General features: G+C 27.8%; 1 protein-coding gene across 4 annotated transcripts in view; it reads right to left on the bottom strand.

The window, feature by feature from the left end:
* Window positions 1-23,575, bottom strand: part of LOC107161473 (growth factor receptor-bound protein 10-like) — a 100,871-nt gene that overhangs the window by 59,249 nt on the left and 18,047 nt on the right. The window contains exon 1 of one of the 4 annotated variants that reach the window (XM_089226441.1): window positions 21,612-21,887. The exons of 1 other annotated variant lie outside the window; for it this stretch is intronic. In XM_089226441.1, coding sequence (XP_089082567.1) covers window positions 21,612-21,625 — 14 coding nt within the window. In that variant the 5' untranslated portion in view covers window positions 21,626-21,887. Of the gene's footprint in view, window positions 1-9,568; window positions 9,610-9,920; window positions 10,060-21,611; window positions 21,888-23,575 lie in introns of those variants that run through there. 2 more of the 4 variants (XM_089226442.1, XM_089226440.1) reach the window with 2 other exon arrangements.

The following is a 23,575-nucleotide window of genomic DNA, read 5'->3' as shown; positions in this document are numbered from 1 at the left end:
CGCCATACCAGGCCACAATATTATTATTAGTGAGTCAAATAAAATGTAATAGACATGTGTCGTTAGTTAATCGCATCAATATAATATATATTTACACATTTATTGATATTACCCATGTACCTATACTACACAATATTTGGATCAAAGTACCAATACCATTTTGAAATTTCATTCAATGAAATGCAAAGAGTTAGAATTTGAGTAGTAAAATTATTTTTCGTTAAAAATTTTAATTTCATAGTGTAGTTATTTGATTTAATGACTATTGATTTGAAATGAATAGAAACATTTTACATTTATAATATATTTTATGTACCTATATAATAGGTTATAGGTATTATATAGTATTGCACAAGTAATAAAAAACATAAAAATGATTTAATTTATACCAAATATTGTTATAAAATAATTTAGTAATCGAAAATTGTACAGTGAAAATGTGACTAATTATAAAAATAATTCATGTATAACCTCGACACGGAAGTATAAGCCAATTAATAACATTCACGTGGTTAATAAAAAATGTTAAAATATCAACCAATAAATTAAATTTGAAATTGCTTAGATTGCTTAGAATTAACTATAGGCTTAATCCTAATCAATGGTTGAGTTATGTATCGTATAATTTATGGACTAAACTACACGAAGTAGTCACATTGATAACAACTGTATATAAAGAGTTTATTAATTTAATTTATTATTCTTACGACACATCTGACAGTTCATTAATCTGATGTCGAAGACAATGCTATTGATATTCATGTTATAATAAGTTGTAGCTATATTAACATTTCTTTTTTTTACCGTAATAATTATTGTTAACAATTAATGATATTTATTTTCTACGTGTTTAGAAACTATTATAAGATTTTTAATTTTTATTGAGATATATAAATGGTGTTATTTCTTACTACAACGATACAAGTAATATTCTCAAAAGAAAATTTATTGGACGTTGATTAATATAAAACATTATAATGATTAGCATATTATTGTTTAATATTATATGAACACTCATGATAGATTACATTTTTCTATTGAATATTAAAAAAAAAAAATCATAAATAAATTCAAATCAACGTCATAATAATATGTAATATATCAATCTGATATTATATTCAGTGGAATTCTGATGACCCTATAAGCTTAGGGTAAGCAAAAAATCAAATTATTATCGAAATACGAATAATATATAGGTATAACAATGTACAGTGTGTTATATTTGAAGCAGGGCTTTGCACCGGAATAATTTTTTCGGATTTTGGGTTTTGGGTGTTTAAGGAAAATTTTGGTTATTGAATTTGGGTGTTTCGGGTTAATGGACTTTTCTGGTTATGGTTAAATGTAAATTTATTTGGGTTAATTATGGTTAATTTAGGTGTTAAAAAATACCCATGTTTTATATCAATTAACATGAGCTTTTCGACGCGAATTTGGTATTGTACTTTTATTTTATTTTTAAAGCAAATATAATTTTTAAAAAAACATATTAAAATCATACTTACCATTAAAAAGTCATTTTTTTACAAAAAACAGTTCTTGTTTATTATTTATTTTGATCAAACATAATTTTGTTGTTAGTATTGTTGAATACAAAGGTTAGATAACACAAATATAATTATTTAATATTGTGAAATAATATAAAACAATGATCTAGATTCTACATCTTTAGTTGGTTTATATTTAATATTAATTCATTAAATTTATATTAATTTTTCATATTATATTCTGTTGTATTTGTAGTCTGTACACTGTATAGACACGTTTGGCACTGTAAATTATTGTGATCACAAGCATGGATAAAAGAATAGATCACAAGTCATGACTAAACGCAGGTCACAAGCAACACAAGCAAATAAAGGTAATACACGAACTTGTTTAAAGATAATATCGTCGAGAATTAATAATTATACAGTTGCAGTCAATATCAATAGTCGATACAACATAATATTATTATGTTATGTTTTATTGATATAACGATTATAACGCCAACTATTTTCTTATCTTCTTATTTGCGTAAAATACATACGAATTGATATGCCACTCATTTCTTTGTATTTAATAATAATTCGGGTTTTGGGTTAACCCAAATATTAATACTGGTTTCAGGTTAATTCGGGTGTTAATTTTTTCATTCAGGTGTTGTATTATACTGGTTTGGTTTTGCAAATTTATTCGGGTTAATTGGGGTTTCGGGTTTTGGGTTTCGTTCAGGTGCAAAGCCCTGATTCGAAGTGTAAAGAATATATTTTCTGATTTCTTGATGATTCATTTTATGATAATAAGGCTTGTTGAGAATTTCGATTCATCGATATCTTTATATTCGACTACTGTTCGTTTTTATTATTTGCACAATAATAAATATGATATTTCTTCCAACAACGGTTATTTGATTACATATTTTTATTATTATACATATAATTATATAACTGTGTTCCGCACCACCAATTTATACTTGTTAATGAACCGTCTATGAACATCAATTAATTACTACTCGCCTACTCTGGTTGCTAATGAATATTGATCGTATTACCAGTTAGATAGGTACTATTGATGAAAAAAATTAACATCCTCCACCCGAACTCTCAGACACTTATCATCGGTTGTAATATGTAATGCAATTAAATATAGCATATTATGATGATACGTATGCAACATTGATGATTAATATTATATTATTATGGAATTATAATTCAAATATTTCTAAGTAAAACTCAAACATATTACCTAACCATTGATTTAACCTATATATACTATGTCCCCTTCAATAAATTATTACTAGCAATAATAGAATCACTAATAATATACACGAGTCTTACAATAATACCATATTGAATGATTTGAAAAATATTCATTTTTACTAGGTATTTAGGAGGATTCGTTTAGTTATAGACTTATACAGTTATATAGTATTATATATACCTATATGTATAATTACCTAAATAGCAATAAATTGATATGAATACCATGGGCACACAACCAAAAGATGCAAATCGCTAACCACATTTTTTGAAAATCCTCTTATATGATTATATATATATATATATATACACTATAGATTAACTATCAATTATCTATAATTCAAGATCACCAACAACAATTTAAACATATTATTTGGATTTTGGAGAGTGATAGAGAACTTAAAGGTTCTAAATCAACGCAATTTACATACATATTATATAATAGTGATCCAAATAGAATCGTTCGGTTCTTAACTTTTAACTATATATAGTATAGAGGCCATTAAAACTTTTACAGTCAAAATAAGTACCTATGTACTATTTCATATTCATATCGATTATAAGTATATTGATAATAATTTGTTTTTTAATTTTATTAAAACATTATTTTTGACTCTCGGAGATTACAGAACAGGTGCAATTAATTATATGACAGTATTAGCACAACACCTATTGTTAATTATTGCACATTTATCAACAAAATAAAAAAACCATTAAATAATAAAACCTTAATATTATTAAGATTTTAACATCTCGTTACTTCTTTTGTTTCCCTCTTTTGTTTTTTATAATTATTCATTTATTTTAGAACAATAGAGCAAAGAGCTCTAAGTGAGAAAAAAAATACATGCATAACCAAAAGGTTCTATTTGCTGAACTTGTTGATCCTTAGCTGAAATTTTCTACATCATATAAGTTTTGCTTACCAACCCATATACAACAGAAATTCCGGAGAACTCTGTTAATTTTTATATTTGATAAAACCATTAAAAATCATTTATTTTTATTGAAGGAAGATATAACAGTTTGATATTTAAAATTTCTCTCCTGAATCATTTGATATTTTTTGTCATTTTGAGATAACACTTTTTAGTTCTGAGCCCACGGCACTGTTTATCAGCCGATCAAATCTCTGCCCGTCTTTCTCAAGAACTCTTTGGTTCGAGATCCGTAAGTACATATAGATGAATGTAGGACGATGTTTATTTCGAACGCGATGCTGCGAGCATGTCAAATAGGCGAACGTGTTTGGAGATGAAGTTAAACGCGGAGAAAGAAAAATAGAGATAATAATAACATCTCATAGATATTCGTGGGCCGTGATACTCGTTCGCGTGTGCTCGAGCCGAAGCTTATAAAAATAGAAGACATATGTATATCGATATAAAAAATCGGATAGGCGCCAAAAAATAACGGTAAGCATATAATATAACATAATAATCTCACAAATTTGAAATATCACAAATGCTTAATTTTATAAATTGTATATTTTTTTTGGCTAGCAGTTTTTTACGAGGAGTGTTTTTTTTCTGTAGATTGTAATGATATGATATAGTTTCATTAATTTACGGACGCGTTCTAAACCAACGGTTTACATACTTTTTTTAATAATAAAAACGATAATTAAAAACTGTGACCGTATTTTTTAACATAAATGGAAAATTAGTATAGTTATACACTTATACTAATATACAATTTGAAACTACTGCATGTGATTAATTATATTATTGCTGTGACGTCATGATGGTATATATTAATTATAATATTTCACTATTTTAGTGTAATACAATAATAATTTGTTTGCTATGGAGTTGGTGCCTACCATTTATAAAGTACTTGTATGAACGAAACTAAACAACAACAAAATATGTATTACTCAAAAACATTAACAAATCTAGGTAGGTACACAACGTATATTTTTATTTTAAACACAAAGTTCACAATCCTTAAAAATATAGTCATTTTATAGTTATAAATATATCTATGTTATTCCATAGCATTTAAAACATATAAGCAGTCAATATTACATATAAAATGCATTTTGAAAACCTAATGACCCTGCAATATTACGTCATTAAATGCACGATATGATCACATGGCCAACATTTAATATATAGTTGGAAATCGCAAACAATATTTGTTTTATTATAAGCTTATTAGTTATTACTCTCGACGGCGAATTTCGAGTCACTCCCAGTTGACTGCCAATATGCCAATAAGCAGATCGAGTCCAATTTGTGTATTTACTTTTAATGTTTTTAATAAATTTTTACTATTAATAAAATTTTTTTAAATTTTAATGTTTTTTTAAATATTATTAATTATTATTTTACAACTTAATACCTATATATAGTAAGAAATTTCTTAGAATAAATTGAAGAGCTGCTTTAACAACAAAACCACTCCATTTTGATAAATTTCAGACGAGAAATAAAAAATTGTATACAATTTGTTAGAAATTTCCAATACAGAATTTATTAGTACCTACCTATATTTCATTCTGTACGAGATAGTAAGTGATAATAAATCAAGAATATAAGACCTTGATAATATTGTTGTCTCAATTACCTATCATAGATAATATATAATGGATAGGCCATCCCTATACTAAACACCCATGGGGCAGCGTTCCCAAAGTTCCGGTATGTGCCCCATATATACTATTGTTACCACTAGTAACCACAGGTAACCATTTTGACTTATCACTATCTACTAATAATTGTTATCAAACAAATAATAATGTTGAACATATTTTGTCGTTTATTGTTTGAATTTAAAACATAAAATATTGAACATCTAAAATTTTAACAGAAATACAGTAAGTTTACAGTCGCACATTCTAGTGACGGTTGTTACCACAGTAGATTACAACCAAATCACTTGTTACCTAAATACAAATAATAATTAATTATCATATGTAATTTTGAATTAATTTATATTTTCTTATATTTCATATTAATAATATTATATTGTCGTGTTATGGTCGTATCGTTATTAATTTCCATTTACCAATTATAAAAGCACCTACTGGCTAAAATAAACTAAAATAATTATTTTGTTTTAAATTTAAATAAAAAAGAAAAAAAGATTTGTTCATGGGATAAAAAACTTATTACCCCGTAACTTATCATTCGGGAACGCACGGAGAAGGCTGATGGCCTATCCATTATATATTATCTATGATGTATACTATATATATTACCTAGTGAAATTAAATTCTTAACATTGATAACTACTTGCAATTGTCTAGCAGGTGCATTACTTTCAATATATTTTGCTTTATGTTTATAAGACTTAAACAATAAAAATTTGATCAAAGCTTTATGTTATTTAACTATTAAAATGTTTTATTGTATTTAAGGTTTGAAATATGAAAAGAGCTATTTCAAACTTTGCGTTGCACTTAAACTTATAATCGTCAACTGCAATATTGTCAACAATTCTACGAAAAATAATCAGAAATGTTTGTTTGTTTTATGGAGATTATTTTCTTTTTTATTTACGTATATTTATAAGTACTGGTTTTGTAAAAAAAGAGGAGTTGTTCGGTTGTTTGTGCGTAGACCGCAATTTTAGGTGGTCCGCATACTTAATTTTTAAACCATCGTTGGGGATCTGATGGCTCACAACGAGGTGCAGACGCATAATATTATATTGTTTTCTATTACCTAGTAGTACCTATACTACCTACACCAGCTACAAAAAATGCCTATTATTATTTATTAAGCGTTCCTTTGTCGCGTACGTGATCAACTAAAAACTGTTTAAATAGATATAATAAAAACAGTCAATATAGCTAAAGGTGCCAAATAGCGATGTTGTATACATTATTATAATTTTTTAAACACTTTCGAAATGTTGACGTTTCACATGGTGCCTATAAAAAGGTACAATAATAATTTATTGTATTATTTTACGTCTATCGCTGCAGACATTATATGGCAACCGAAACCCAATTAACGACAAAACATTACTCACACTGCGCGCGTAGTTAACAATATTGCCTACACAAATATTGCACACACACATACGCTGCACATATGCCACATGGGTATAATATACATATTATTGTATTATTACATTATTGCATTGTTTTGGATTTTTGGAATATTACGTGTGCTAAGTGCGCGTATTATACAAGATTATTTTCTAGGTGCGGTATAATATGCACATTGCAGTGTTTCACACGTACGATAAGCGACTAAAACTAATATTTTACCTATTTTATAATAATATAATAAATATCGTGGTATTATTGCACTGAGGTTCGTGAAGTTGGATCGTATAAGACGCAAGAGTGTATATAAACTATTATAAACGACCAGGCCGTTTGACCTTGAATCAATTTAGAATTTTTGTTTATATTTATTATGCGCACATAATATATAGTATACTTTGAAATTCAAAGCGTACATTAACTTCGCACAAGCGACACTAGAAAATTTAACAGGGCAGGTCAAATTATGAATATGAAAAAATAATTCTCATTACAAAATGAGTTAATTTTAATTTTAATTTAAAATTTTATGAAGTCAGTACCTATATGTATTATCCAGTCAGTATATTATGCAAGTCCATAGCTTAACTGGCCTGATCCGTAATTTCGTCTATAATTCACTTCCGTATACAACACATGCATTATTTTAGCTCCGTTTATTGTAGATTTCATTATCTCTCATTATGGATAAACAAACAGCAAGATATTATCAGGTACGCTAAGAATCCAACTCGAAGTACCTATCGACCTATATATTTTAAAGAAACGTTCCAAGTCCATTAGAGCTGCAACGATATGATCGTATAGGTATTTCTAACGAGAAAAATTCGATTGCAAAAACCACATTTTTCAAGATTTTAAGAACATGCCCACTGCACGTGGCTTGGAATTGAAAATTATTGGTAAATACTATCTATAGTTTATAGTTTTATATCACACGTTTATGATAAAATAATATATTTTGAATACTTATTGTCCCCATCACGAGTGTGTTATACCAAAAATATATTCTGGTGCAGTCGGTGTAGTGCTTTAGCCCTCTATGGCCTCTATAATATGTTATACTCCAACTGTTTAATAATTTTAGGGTCATAGTTACCTATTTCACAACGTTTAGGTGTATATTATTAATTAATATTATGTAAAATGTAATTATTTGTCTTTCTGAATTTTTTACGTCTACGCTGTAACCGCATATTTTATATGCTGCTTATGTAATTATTATGAGGACTTCTATAGATCACAATAATTATTAATTACAAAGATTACTTTCATCAAATGCTGAAAACAGAAATCGAATAAAAAATAAATGAGTTTGCTCAAGTTACTATATATACCTATAATTATACTATTTGTATTATAATATTTATCATGTATTTATATGATAAGCCATAACCGACTATATTATTCTAAACATAAAAATATAGTTTCTGTTTTCTTTCATACAAAAATCTGTGTGTTTGTGTCGTTTGTGCACGAATTTCATGTTGCATTCGATTGCCGAACGAAGAAAGCATATCATTATGAATTATGATACACAATCGGAAATAAAAATGTGATGTGTTTGTTATAATTTAAATCATTCATTATAATTATGTTTAAACATTGTTCGTGATCTTTTTCATATCGAATACGATATTATATCCTGTACCTAGCCACATATAATATACTGCACTGAAACATAATCATTATTTATATTCCCATATATATGATTTTATGATCACCACAAGCTTGTTTTTTTAATAATAAACGAAAAGTTTGTTTTAGATTCTGTTGTGGTAAAATAAACAAATAATAACGTGATTGGTTCGTAGGCAGTACGTACGTAGTATCAATGAGTAAATAATGCACTGAGAAGAAAAAATAAAGTTGCACATTTAGAACTGTGCAATTTCACATTTATAATATTATGCGATATTCTGATACATTCATTTACATGTTAAAATGTTTTTATAGCAAAAATAGTTTTGTTATATATGTTAATTACGGTTTATGGTAGGCTTATGAATTATGTTAAAGATAAATGTGTCAGATATTAATCTTGATGAATCTAACTTCTAAGTATAAATATAAATACAAACAGATCTTTTATTTTATTCTGTATACGGACTGTTTATAAAATGCAATCTCACTAATTTTATCTTTACAACACATCAGTCGGCACTTACAAATTTATATGTAAATGTAACTATGTAAGGTAATAAACAAAACTTATTTAGATAACGATTTTTCATATAAATTAAAATCGAAATCGTATAGCCTTACCCCTTACATCATCCAATAATAATGATCTGAGACCTGGGTATTAGCGATTAGCCCCTTTATACTTATACATTTTATACGGTTTCGATTTCGGCCATGTTGTGTATCGTAAAAAAAATCACGAGACTAAAATATAAACAACACGCGTGTAATCATGATATTATGTTTAGAAACGGTCATTTGTGCATAAAAACGTATTAAAAATCAAAAATCACGCAAACCAAGTCTAAAAGCAAGCGTGTTAATTAAGATAAAAAATGACAAAAAATAAAAATAAAAACAAACCAAAAATAACTATTGCCGTAATGCAGTTGTAAGTACTTACGCAATACGTATATACCACTAGACGTCAATCAAACACTGGAATTCGGTCGAGTATTAATAGAAGCACGAGTTTATTGAAATTGAAAGTTTTTTACTCGAACATTATAAAAAGAAAAACAAGGTAACGCAAACAGGAGGATGATGAGATGTAGATAAGACAATTGAGTTATACTAAATATAATGTGAACGAAAAATCTTCACCATAAAAAGCAGCACACAATGAAAATAAAAAACTGAAACATACACATTTTTCACAAGGACCATAAACATGATCCAAAAACAATAAAAATTGTAAATCTAGTCATTGGAGATTTATACGAATATTATTACGACTTGTATTTATTTTTAAGTAAAAGTAGGCTAGTAACATTTAATTCACTGATGTCGAGCATCAACAGAAAAGTAAAATAAATAAATAAATAGTGATTGTAGTATAATGATGCGTCGAACACGACTACACGACGACGACTGCAAGAGCGCACGATTTAAAAATAGAAATATCATAAAATAAAATATTATAATGTATATTTATAATAAATCTAAATGTTTGAAAATATATTTTTTATGTACTGCGCATTATATTATAATATACATACCGGAACGGAACGGAAGAACACTGTAGTTGCAGTTACACCGCCGCCGGAACGAACCATAAAAAGTGCATCATCGCTCGTTAATGTGTATAATGGCCGAGGTACTGCGACGGATATTATAATAATAATAATATTATTATCGGACCATTCAGCCTTCCACTCTCGGCATAAAACGATCAGCAGACGTGGAATATCACCGCTGCGATATGTGATATTATGTTGGCTGGTGTTGCAATCTGCCCCGCCGCCGGACCGACATATTATTATATTGCAATATTATTATTATTGTTATTTCGCCGCACGGTCAATACCAGCGATTGGCTACCTACCCGTGACCGGTCTCACGGCTCACACACATAATAATAATAATAATATGCGTAGGTATAATGATATCATTATATTATTTAATTAAACATTATCCATCGTACCGCGCGCTCGTCGTGTATAATATACAGGTAAGTATTATATTATGTATTCGTCTAAAATGTCAAAATTCCCAACTATATATTATACCCCCACAAGCATTGCTTTATGGGATGATTTTAATTTTAATATTATGTTGCTATTAAAAATTTGATTTAATCGAAATGTACTAAAATATAATACCTATAATATAATAATAATAATATGCATATTTCACGTACGCGTCCATTATTCATTCACATTTCATAATATATTAATTAAAATATGACGTCGACAATGTTATTAATATATAATAATGATAGAAATCGATAAGTCTTTAATAATATTCTCGTTAGTTAATTTGCGCGAGAAAATCAAATCATCACCTGCAGCGGCTATAGCTGATTGCCAGAATATTAATCGTCGCAAAAGGTTTAGGTCCTTGACGTTGTAGTTTTGGTCGAAGCATGATGGCTATGAAAGAATATAATATAATGATGTGCATTTAAAGACATACCCACTACATAGTGATGTTATATTATGTATCTAATATTGTCGTAAATAGAATAATAATATGATCCGTTGATGGATGAAGTTATATACGTTCATATGAAGTTCTTAATAGTGTTTAGTGTTTACATAACATATAATAAATATATTATACTCGAATCGTTTGAAAGAAAAACACAAAATAAAATATTTATAAAATGTAAAAAAAATTACTAGTGTTGGTTTCAAGGACCCCCGCAGAAGTAAATTTGGGGCCCGGATTCATAAATTCTTCGGAACCCATATAAATATATGGAATTTAGCATTTTATCTTTGTACGAGTACATAATAATTTCTTTTTTTAGTTTATTTAATAAAAATGTTTGCTAACAAATTAGAGTAATTCCAAAATCCAAATACAGCTAACATTTTTATTCTTATAAATTTAGCTTCATAAAAATAAAATTTAAAAACAAATCAAAATTTTTCTTTTCTTTGTAACGTTAAGTTTAACTACATAGTTTAATAATGTATAGTAATGTCATATAAATAATAATAAACATGATCGAGTATCCAATTTTTGTCGGATAATTGAGGAATATCCGCTTTTGTTTTTCATTCGTAAATATCATTATTTCCTCTCCCTGCAGATATCTACACAACAATAACATCACTAACATATATTATGTTCCGCTGTACAATATCATCCAAAATATACACTGTTGCGGAACCTGTCAACGAGAGCAGCCAATCCATTCATTAAGTGTTTCCGAACCAAAACTTTTCGACATAACGCTACCCGCGGACTACACAGTGAAAAATCGTATATGTGCTTTAAATTTTTGATATTTAGCAGTGTATTACTATACACCGCGATTATTATTACCTATACGCCTTATACATTTACGCGCCCAACAGATTTGGTGAGAACACTTGTGGTGGAATAAATATTTAATATAGTGCGATGTCGTTCTGATTTCAAAGTCAATCGCAAAACACGTGTGGTCTGGATTGTGTGGCGTCAGCCATTTATATTTTATTCTCGTCGATCTGGACGGCGGAGCGAAATCGTTTGGAAACGTGCGATTTCACCGAAACAAACGCCGACCGGAATATAGTCCTGCGCCAATCGTTATTCCGTTTTACTCGATTAAACCCTCTCGACTGGAGTGCTGCGGCAGTATATAATATGTATATATATTAAACTCGACGAGAGCCATATACCTACGCCGACGAAGACTGCTAATGGAAATTTCGCGTGTAAACAACAAAGGCGTGGCGTCGCGTAAAACCCATTTGCGTTCCGACCAGTTTTTCGGCAACGCAATTCACGGAATTAAAATAATATATTATAATAGTAATGGAATGTACAGCGAGCCGAGTGTTGGCGCCAAACAGAATACCAACAATTATATTATGTATACATAGACGTGAATTAAATAGGTACTTATATATCGCGGTAATGCGACGACGATTCGCCGGTAATATCAGTGAATATCAGACTCCTCGTCGAGTCGAAGTCTTCGATAAAATCAAAGTCAAAAAGAATATCGCACTCGTATTTTATTTTGTTTTTGAGAGTTGCCTACACGGAACGCCGCGCGCCGTTTTTTCGCATATAGTCTTGTCGGCGCAATGTTTGATCGTAATAAACGCCATTCACGCCATAATATTATTATTTATTATGATGAATATCGCGCGAGTTCCCCCTAACACGTAGACCAGAACACTGTCAGCGTCGCGATTTGTTCATCTAACCGTCGGCCGGACGGGGTACGCGCCGGACCTCACCGTGCGCATAATATATTATTGCGGTTGAAAACTTTTTTTCGATCTTGTTCACTGCCCGGCCGGAATATAATATATATACCCGTGTACATGGAGGGTCTCCCGTAATCGAATTACTATCGTGCTTCGGATGTATAATACTGTAAGGACTGTAGACTCGCGTCGGCGTGGCATATAGTTTCCGGATTTGCGGGGCCCAGTTAATACATCACATATATATATATATATATTTTTTGTGTATGGCTTGATGTGTATTCTGACAAAACGTCGTGTGTACGATCTATATATTACATGTATATATATATATATGCGCTGTAGTGAGCAGTGACGGTCCCGGGAACTTCCTAATAGGATATATAGCTAGTCTGATGGGGGACTGCCGCCGCCGCAGTGGTGAGTCATCGAAACACTTAGCCGAGATCTTCTGTGCCCTTTGTCGTCGTCGTCGTAGTCGTTTTCGAACGATATTTCGTTATAATAGACTGAAAAGCTTTTCTACCGTGAACAATGACGACATAAAACAATAATATATAGGTATAGCGGGGAGTATAGGGTCTTTAACGGTATATTTCATTTATTTGGTTTTTTAAATTTTTAATCCAGTGTTCTTCACTCTAAGTATACACTTTTAAACATCGATTGACTTGTACTATATTTATATATGTATTACATATATTACGCCACAGCTGATGTGACCCACGCGCAGACGAACTTACGTCGAAGTCAATTTATTTATTCGCGTCTATATGAAGCGTATCTTCGTCAACCGCTTTCATTTATAGTTTCTATACGCTGTCTATGAAGTTAGAATATTATATTTATAATAATGTATATTCCTATAGGAGTAGAGACTTTCTCGGGAGTGAGTCCTAGACGACACGTGTTTGCGAGGTTTGGGTTTATTCAAGCACCATAATATTATTATGCGGTTTAAACCTATATACACAATGCACTGCTTCCTGTTTGATGTAGAAATTTGATTTGTTGACTTTCCAGTTTCCAATATGGATCATTCATGTGTGAAGTTGGCGGGATTCAAACAAATAAGTTATGGGGATTATATTATAGGTACACCGAAAAATTGACGAATGTATATATTGTATAATAATCACAGAATATGATTTAGCGCAACGAATAATCGTGTACGGCCTATTATATACTTAAGTAAACTTTATTTCTTATTGGCCTCACGATTAATTAATTAATTTTATTCTTTCGAGACTCGCGTTTCAAGGAAATTAAAACTGGTAATATGTATGTGTAAACAGAAAAAAAAACGAATACATTTTTAATTAATATAGTATTATTATTAATATGTTATATTTTATCTGGTTTGTACAATAGAATAGTATACATTTTTCTATATTCTATTTGAATTTATAAAAAGCATAATGTGAACAAATTCAGGTCACCACCCACCGGCTCAAAAAAATTATAATATATTGTTTAGTATACATAAGCTACGTTGGTTAGTAATCTCATATTCATTTTTTTTTTTTAATATTATCCATCGAGTTAGTTAATCGAGTAGTTTAAAAAAAGGATTATTCTTACTGTACTCTTTTTTACAATTACTATTTTAAGCACTTCCTTATCTAAAATCTATGATGATTGAAGTATAATATATAACAAAGGATAATATACATATTATATCGATTATGTTTTAAGACATGTATAATGTATTCCAAAATGTATGCCTTATATGATCTAGATACCGGAAAAAACTGTTCACCTAAAGCGTTGCATCAATAAAAGGATTCAAAGAAAAATATAATAATAGTTCTAAAAAGTCAACCGATAAGAAATATTTATGAAAACATAAGACATTGTTATTTGTTGTTAATTTTTATATTATAGTAACACACTATGTGGTTTGTATATATAATAACTAATAAATGCATTATATACATTCTTTTACATCTACAGTTATTGTTTAGTTTTGAACGACACGTTTGTCAAATGAAATGTTCATCTTTATGCTTTCCCGTTGTGGGATAGAATGTCAAGAATAAAATATTATACGTGATCATAACATATTTTGTAAACGTTTTATCTTGAATGTGTATAATACAAGAGTAGTATAACATATTATAGTTTTTTTTTTTTTTTTTTTTTTGCTTTACTTTAATATAACATATTATAGTAGGTACCTATTATCTTCATATAGTATATACTTATACGAAATTCGTCAATGTTAAACTTGTGTTAGCGTAATGTTCCGAATGGATATATTTAATATTAATAACAGCCATAAATATGAAAAATATTTCAAATAGAATAGAAGTATAGAACATATTCAAATATCGATAAACAAAAATTTAAATGACCTTGATGGCTTAATGTATTTGAAATTCACACGTTACTTCCTAAACATGTTTTTGAAAACAGTATACAGAAGACAGAACGATACATATTAGATAAAACATTTTTTTTTAAACATTTGATAATACCAACAGATTTCGTGTTCTTATGGATAAAATATGGGCGAAAATATTTAAGAAATCCAATAGTTAAAAAAAATACAATCTAATGTGTATGGGAAAATGGTAAATTAGGATACTAGGCATTGGGTATTGTATTGTGGTTATCGATCGCGGTTAACGATTTTGTTCCACAGCGTAGTACACAAACCAAAACATTTCCCTGTTTGTATTGTGCGTGGTTTAAAACTTAAAACTATTCACTGAGACAAGTTAGGAATGTGGACGATGAATATTACAATCAAAATATAATTATACTCTCCTTGATCAATGATCATGAGCTTTTTAAAAAAAAAAACTAAATGTGGAATATAATAAGAAGGAATATTTTTGTCGATAGTTATTTGTTTCATTGTTCATGAATATCTAATTATATAAAATATAATATAAATATATTATATTATAGTGTTATTATCGTTGTTTTACTTTTTAATAAGTAATTGCAGTAGACATTGCTATTAAAGTAAACATAATATATATTGTATCTAAACACTCTGCAGTCACCTGTATTTGAAGTTGTAGAGTCTATTAGCTAAAAATCAAACTCGTCTTGTTTTTTATGCACTCAAAGATTGTAGCGATGTCGTCGCACTATATAAAAAAAAAACCACTCATAACAAAAATTTCGAGACAAAGAAATATATTAGATTGACAATCTGGTATAACCCATCATTAAATGTACACTCAATAATTATAATAATAATAACAACAACGATAAAAATTATTATTTACATAGATGTATGAATCCCATTGTTCTCTATAGTTGGAAGTATATTTTGGCATCATATTTTTATCGTACCTATAAAGTTTGTTACAAAAAAAAAAAGAAAAACGGAAAATCAAAAATATAACTATAAATAAATGGAATTAAATTTTTTTTTTTATTAATGTAAAATAATATTATGTTAACATTTTTATAATTGTACAATATGCATACCTATAAATAAACGTACAGAAAAAAAATATGATATTACAGCTTTACTGATAGGTATAATATTATGAATCTCAATGGTCTATGTTGCCTCGGGACAAATAATATTAATATGAATTTAGAAAATTAAAAGAGAAATTATTTGTATATTCAAATGTTTATTTAATAAATATTAGGACTTAAGTTTACGTTGAACAAAAGAAAACTGTAGACGATGTTTAATAATAATATTTTTTAAACATATTTTATTTTATATTATATTAGTAAGCTAGTAAGCACCATAGTTCATTTTCAACCACTAGGCCAAAAAATAAAATAAAATAGTATTTATTATCTTGATATTTTATCTCTAGGCACTGTGTATTATACAGTGTACAGCAATAAATAAATGAGCCTTATTCCGGTATTATTATAAACAAAAATAAACACTACATTGTAGTGTCAAGGATAAATCATTTCAAATCCTAGCAATCGTGATTAAAATATACAATATTTTCAGATTCAATCAATTTAACTGAATATTAGGACCACATCTCTTCAGAATTTCAGACCTAATCCATTTCCAATCACAACAAAAATGCTTTAGGTTTCCAGACAAGCTTTAGAGTATCTTTTTTCAGGCGAAGCATATCATTAAATATTATATTTAAAATGTTAATCCTAAAAACCAGGTTTATTTTAAAATCATGACTCGCCGTATCGATCATCGCAATCCAGATTGCTATCGGTATTTGGTTTAAATTTTTAAAATGATTCGGTCCCGATTTGATTGTAGTATAAACATTCAGGATTTAAGTAGTGTATTGCGTATTTAGTGAAATTCCAGTTGTCACAAATCGCTAAAAACTTGGGAAACAAACCACTACCAGCAAAGGTATAGGTTTCAAGTATCAACTATAGTTACAAAGTTAATTTTTTTAACTTTTTTTACTTACTATAAGTCAGTTTATTTTCTAACAAAGATTACGCCACGAGGGCATCTGTTGTATCCGTTTTACAAAAGTACAACTTGGAAAATTTTACGTTTACAATAATTCGTTTTACTCGGTAATCTTTAAAATTAGAGTGAATTTACCTCTTATACAATTTAAAGGCAAGAGTATTAGCCAGAGCATCACGGAAGATTTTATTGATATTTGAGTAAGTTATGATCATTTTAAAAAGTACTAATCCTCTTAAAATAATAACTTAACTGGTTTGACTATTATAATAATATCTTAGTTTTTTCCTGTCCATTTTTAAAAACAATAGGTATATTCGTATATTGTTCATATATTAATGATATATTGATGTATTAACATATAGGATCATGTTTAAACTTATCAATAAAATATACTGAAGCAAGAAAAATGTTCAATTTATATTTAAAATAAATTTGTGCGATATTCAATTGTAAATAATTCATAAAAACCAACTGCCTATGTAAGTAATATATTATTTTGTTTATACATCATATAAACTAATGGCCTTATGTTATAGATCTATACCTATATTATAAAACTAATTGAGGTCAAAATAATAAAAATTAATCAATTAGTTATTTATTTAATTATGCTGTGCAACGACATGGACTAGACTTTCTAATAAGTACATCTAGTATAACTCTATTTTCAATTTTGGTCTATGAAAATCAATTTTAACATAATTTATCGTGTTATAATAATATAGTTTTTGCCATTCATTCAATCCTGAAACCATAAATCGTTGTGTACTCATTTTCAACTGTACCTACTTCATTCTCGAGGCATGAATTAAACATAGACTGACATAATATTATACAGATGTTTATATTTTTGATAGCCATCTTCTCAGGAACACTGTATCATCTCCGTATGTGTTACGTATAATATATGAAAACACACCGTTTAGTGAGATATGTAAAAACGTTTAATTGTTGGTAGTTAAAATTTACTTTAAAATTTATCTCAATAAATTACATAAATTAAGTTAAGGTGAATGATAAATCAAATTTGAAAGAGTATTTTATTATTTTGTAATATTCAAACAAAAAATTAAATTAAATTAAATTTAGGCATTTCAAAACACTATATTTCATATTTTTGTATTCTCTGATTATGTAATAGGTATATTTCTTAACTCGTGAATTCAATAACAACAAAACTTAATGAATATAAAATAATTATTTAAAATATTTCCCATAGTGAATTTCAATTGATTAATTTAATAAATTATGGTTGTGACTAATTATATTTTGTTTGAAGTTCCAACATAACATTATAGAATCCATTAATCCTCAAGATCAGTAATAGATTTAATATGTAAGTATAGTATAACGGCAAACAACGACGAACACTTATCGTGAATGCATAAAAGCGGATTTTCTTCCAGGTTTCTCAAGTTAAGTTCGCAAATGTTTTCACTAATTCTTAACATTTTTAATCATTACTTATTCAGTACGCCAGTTCAAATAACATATGACGTAAATCGATCGTTCCTCCTTGAATCTTCACATATTTAAGGCTTAGTTTGAATTATGACTTATTATAGAATAATAAAAACTTTGTTCGTGTTGAAAATATAGCCGCTAGATTCCAGAAACCCAAACTGCGATTGTAGTAATTGACACATAGTATTACGATTAAATGCAAATATCAGAATTTTGTGAACGTTGAGCTCAACTCACATTTCTCTTGACCGAAATTGCATTTTCAAGTGTATATTCGCCAATAGCCTTATTAACGCAATACGTGATACGATGGTTATCCATTAATAATATGTGGTATAATGAAAATCATAGTTAAAGAATAATGTCGACGATAAGACTTAGTTTATGATATTGATAAAAAATGCTGCATGTTTGATGGCATAAAAATGAATGTTTGTTTCGAAAATTAAATTTTCATCACTAATATCATACACTTATAATCGTTGACAGTTTTCATATTATTTTGCATGTATATCATGAGGGTTTTAAATTACCGCACACAATGCTTCGTATGATGCTACTAATAACGTGCACATCAAATTTGATTAAATAATTATTTGCGATAATTATTGTTCGTCGATATGTTTCATGCGTAGCTGTTCGCCAATTATTCTTGGTTTATCAAATGATCTCGTCAGCAATTATTTAAATCACAGCATGGCACCTGTTATAATAATTATGTTCTAATCGAATAAGATTTTATGTGAAATTTTTAGAATTTAAATGTCAATGTCTAAGATTGCTTTTGTTTTATCCACGTTTGATGTAAAATTATGTCAGTAATTGTTATTATTAGCGTTCCTTTATTTTATTTTTTAATATAATTGACAAATTAATTTAATTTTAATTTAAAAATTTCTAATATATTCTATATATTATATCTCAGAGAAAATATTAATTTTCAACCTGATCAAATATCGTACAAGTCGATCATCTTTTTAAAAATTGAATTAATTTTAATTAAAATAATTGCTATATTGGCAGATTGGTTGTATTTTTTTCATTAACATTTTCATAATACCTAATTATTTATTAGCCACGAAGATGTTTTGATAAACTTGTATGATGTATTTTCTGTTATATAAAACTTTTGCCGTATGGTTGCTGGAAATAACTTGAATACAATTTAAGTGCCTTATAAATAAAATAGATCTATATATTTTCTAAAACCTGAGACGTCAGTTCATCAGCTTTTGGTCTAATTTTAATTTAAATTCTACTCATCTAATCATATAGTCTATAATACATTTTTTAACGAACGCCAGAAAATTAATATAGACTTTAGGTCATTTGCGTTTCTAATATTTAACATTAATGATTAATTTCAAATTTATGATGGACATAATGCAATCAAAAGACATTTTCCGTGAAACATTATTTAAAATATCATATTGTTTTATGAACAGTATATGCAATTAACAACCATATAAGGTAGATATTATGTACAAATAATAAACAAATATTATTTGATAATTAACTATAAGTACACACTAAAGTACATTTATAGTGTTAAATTAATGATAATACGATAATAAATAATTATTATTTGATAATTTACTATGTTATAAAATTAAGAATATAGTGTAAAATTAATAATTATTATACACAAATAATAAACAGTAACTTTGATAATGTGAAAAATTGTGTAAATCAATATCCGATGTCAAAACAAATTTAATATTTACATTTTTATTGGTAGGGTACCTACCTATATCGTAAATCAAAATGTGAAAAAAGTCATTGTCATTCGATACATGGTTATCACATTTTTCTCGAGAACAGATTCTGTCTTTTCTGTTAAAGATTAAATGGTGACCAGATAACAGTTCCGGCTATTTGAGGAAAGGTGGCCAACTGGTGGCTTCAACACGTTTTCGTGGTTTGTGAATTTTAAGGTTATGAACGTACGCCCATAAAAATTCCAATCTTTTTAAAACATTTCGTAATGAACAACATGACTAGCGAGCTAATAATATAGCGTTCTCCGAATTTCTATACCATCCCATATTCAAATCATTCATGTCAACTTAATCTAAATTAATAATTAACTTACAGTTTACGCGCAATATCGAACGTGAAATATGTAAAACACCTTCGTGTCTCACAAAGTCACAAACTATAGTTTATACATATCATTATACTCGTACAGTCGTACAACTATAGTGCTAATACCTACGACGCATACAAAATTAAATACAAATCAAAAACTATTTATCGATTTCGTAAATGCTGTGTTAAACGTCGATAATAATGATAGTGATTAAACTATATAGACTATTAAAGTATTAAATATAGATAATGTTCTTTTTACGGTTGGTAACACACACAGACACACGTCATAATATAATATTATGTCCACATAAAAGTATCGAATTTCTTTATGTATCAATACGTTTTTTACCTTAGTAGATATATAACTTTCACTAATTCGAGATAACTTTTTTATAAAAAATTTACATAAATACAGTCAAAACTGTTAAAATCCAAATATTGTGAATGTTTTAATGATAAAAAAAATAAAGTGTTTTCATGCAATGATGCAATGTTTGAGTAATTAAAAAGAATGGCAGTAACTTTACATTCAAACTATTTTAACATCATGTTGATGAATTTTTAGAAATAATATTAAAATAAAAATAAAAATCACACGATATTTTCGCAGTCTGAATTAAAAATTATCATGTTAAAATTGACTTTTAATAAACGTCTGAAATATATATATATATTTTTTTTTGTAAAAACCAATGTTAAAATTACATAAATTATATTTTTAATCGGTCCTCGTGACGCATTCAATTTCTTACAAAGTGATATAATTAACTTATCAGAAATAAAAATAAAAACTCATAATTATACAATAATCTATATAGTTCCAATGTTTAAAATATAATTACACTGAACAATTGCAGAGTTCAAGTTACTTTTCACATCGTTTAAAAAAATTTCATTGTAAATTTAATTAAAAAAATTCAAGTTAAATAGTTATTTATTCTAATTTATGATTATTAAAATAATGTTTAAAATTTAAAAGTTGACAGGTACATACATTAGGTATGCTGTAATGCATATAATAAACAAAATTTTGTTGATTTGAATAATCAATTTAATATAATGAGGTGTTTTTAGTTTCATTATGAATAATAAATTATAATACAGACCTTGCCGGTTTCATTGTGTATGCAGTGTACTTTACTGTATTACCCGTAACCAAAATTGTTGTGACAAAAACTCACGACTCTAGTACCTACTGATGTAGTGGTACTTTGTATAAAAAAATATCACCAATCCAAGTAAAGTAAAATTATATTATTACTAAATACTATGTTTGAATGTACGTAAATCAAAGTTATTAAAACGAAAAAAACATTTAAAACGTTTTCAAAACTAAATATTAAATATTTTTAAAAAGAAACTCATGAAAATACGATTAATGCTAGAGGGCCGCTACTAACGTACTGGCGTATACGACAGTACTGGTTCGAAATATGGCCGACCGGCGACCACATATTTTGTAGGCTGCTGCATGCCAGTAACCACTACCCTAGATCGCCTGGTTCGCTCGGTGGGAGAAATCACAATAATAAAGGCGACGTGGAAGACGGGAACGTGGTTAAGCATTATAATATTATACTACTTGGATGAGTTGGATTACTATAATATAACGCCAGCGACCATGACAGTTTTATTATCTTTATTTTTGAAACTGTACAAACTGCTTTCTGTGTCGAAGGCTTATATATAAAAAAAATGTAAAATAACAACCCTACATTAGACATTTACTTCTGTACTTGTTGTTTGTATAAAATTATTTTCAAATGAATACTACCTAAAAATAAAAATGTAAATTTTATTAGGATATACATTCACAAAAAACAGAAAGATATAGTTATGATTATAATTTATTTAGTCATTTAGATATAAACATTATACAAATATTATTTAAGTACTTGATTAAGCAAATTTTTATTGAAAAATAATTATTGCATTTTTCTGCATATATGAGTCGTAGAAAAATGTAATTAAAATATTTTCAAGTACCTACCTGTTTAGTACGAATTTATTCAGAATTATCTATTACATTTAATGTTTAACCTAATTTGTTCAAATTAAATTTAAAAATAATGAAAACTTTTTAAAATTGGGAGCAGCATGATGGTTGCTTATAAGTACCCATTTTGTTATAAAATTATTACATTTCACAAAGTTAAAATTTTCATAGTTTTTCGAGTATATTATTACACTTTAAATCTCGAAATTTAGAAAGATATCTTTAGTTTATTTTGTATTGTCTTTCATTATTTCTATTAATTTGGTAGATTTAACTAATTATTGTCAAAAACATTTCATCAAATTTACAAGTGAATACTGAAATAACGTTGAATAATGTGTATTTGGTTGTGGTAAGAATAGCTTAAATTAATCAAAGTATTTTGAAAAACTAACTTTCTAAAGTAAATAATATACGTATACGCAAGTGATTGAATATATAATGATGTACATTCCCAAAACTCTAATTTTAATTAGTAATTACGATGACAGTGCAATCAAAATTGATTTAGATAAATGTACTAAATGATGTTTTTAAAATTTGAAATTTAATCGTATATAAAATAATGGTCAGTATTGGCAATATTTAAAATTGCTTTAAGACAAAAATAAATATGTCATCATCATAAATTGAAGAAATAACTAATACAAGTTGAACATTCAAATGTTTATAAATAGTACGAATCGTGCCAAATATTTGTATAGAAAATGCTTAAAAATACAAGGTAAACACTAAATACTATTGAAATGGCTTTAAAGTATAAACTATAATTATTTTAAAGTTTTAAATTTTTTTACTGTACAATTCATTGTACCTAATAACAAAATAAACATTGTATTTATTGTTATAATTTTTAACCTTTTTGAATGACCCCATACATTTTTAATTTTATATTCTTATGCAGAATATTTTTTGATGTTTATAGCCACATAAAAATTATGTTAATTAGTTATTTATTTAAAATTTATATGAGCGGAGTAGTGGTTTATGATGGAAGATCACAGATGGGAAAATACTAAATACTGTTCAAAATGTTGGTCCTCTACACCCAAGGTTTTTAGGTTATAATTTATA

Source organism: Diuraphis noxia, unplaced genomic scaffold, assembly GCF_037042655.1.
Source record: "Diuraphis noxia isolate RWA-SAM2 unplaced genomic scaffold, SU_Dnox_SAM2 contig0004, whole genome shotgun sequence".
In the NCBI taxonomy this organism is placed as follows: Eukaryota; Metazoa; Arthropoda; class Insecta; order Hemiptera; family Aphididae; genus Diuraphis; species Diuraphis noxia.
Note: the sequence above shows the minus strand (reverse complement) of the source record. Positions and strands in the feature narration are given on the sequence as shown.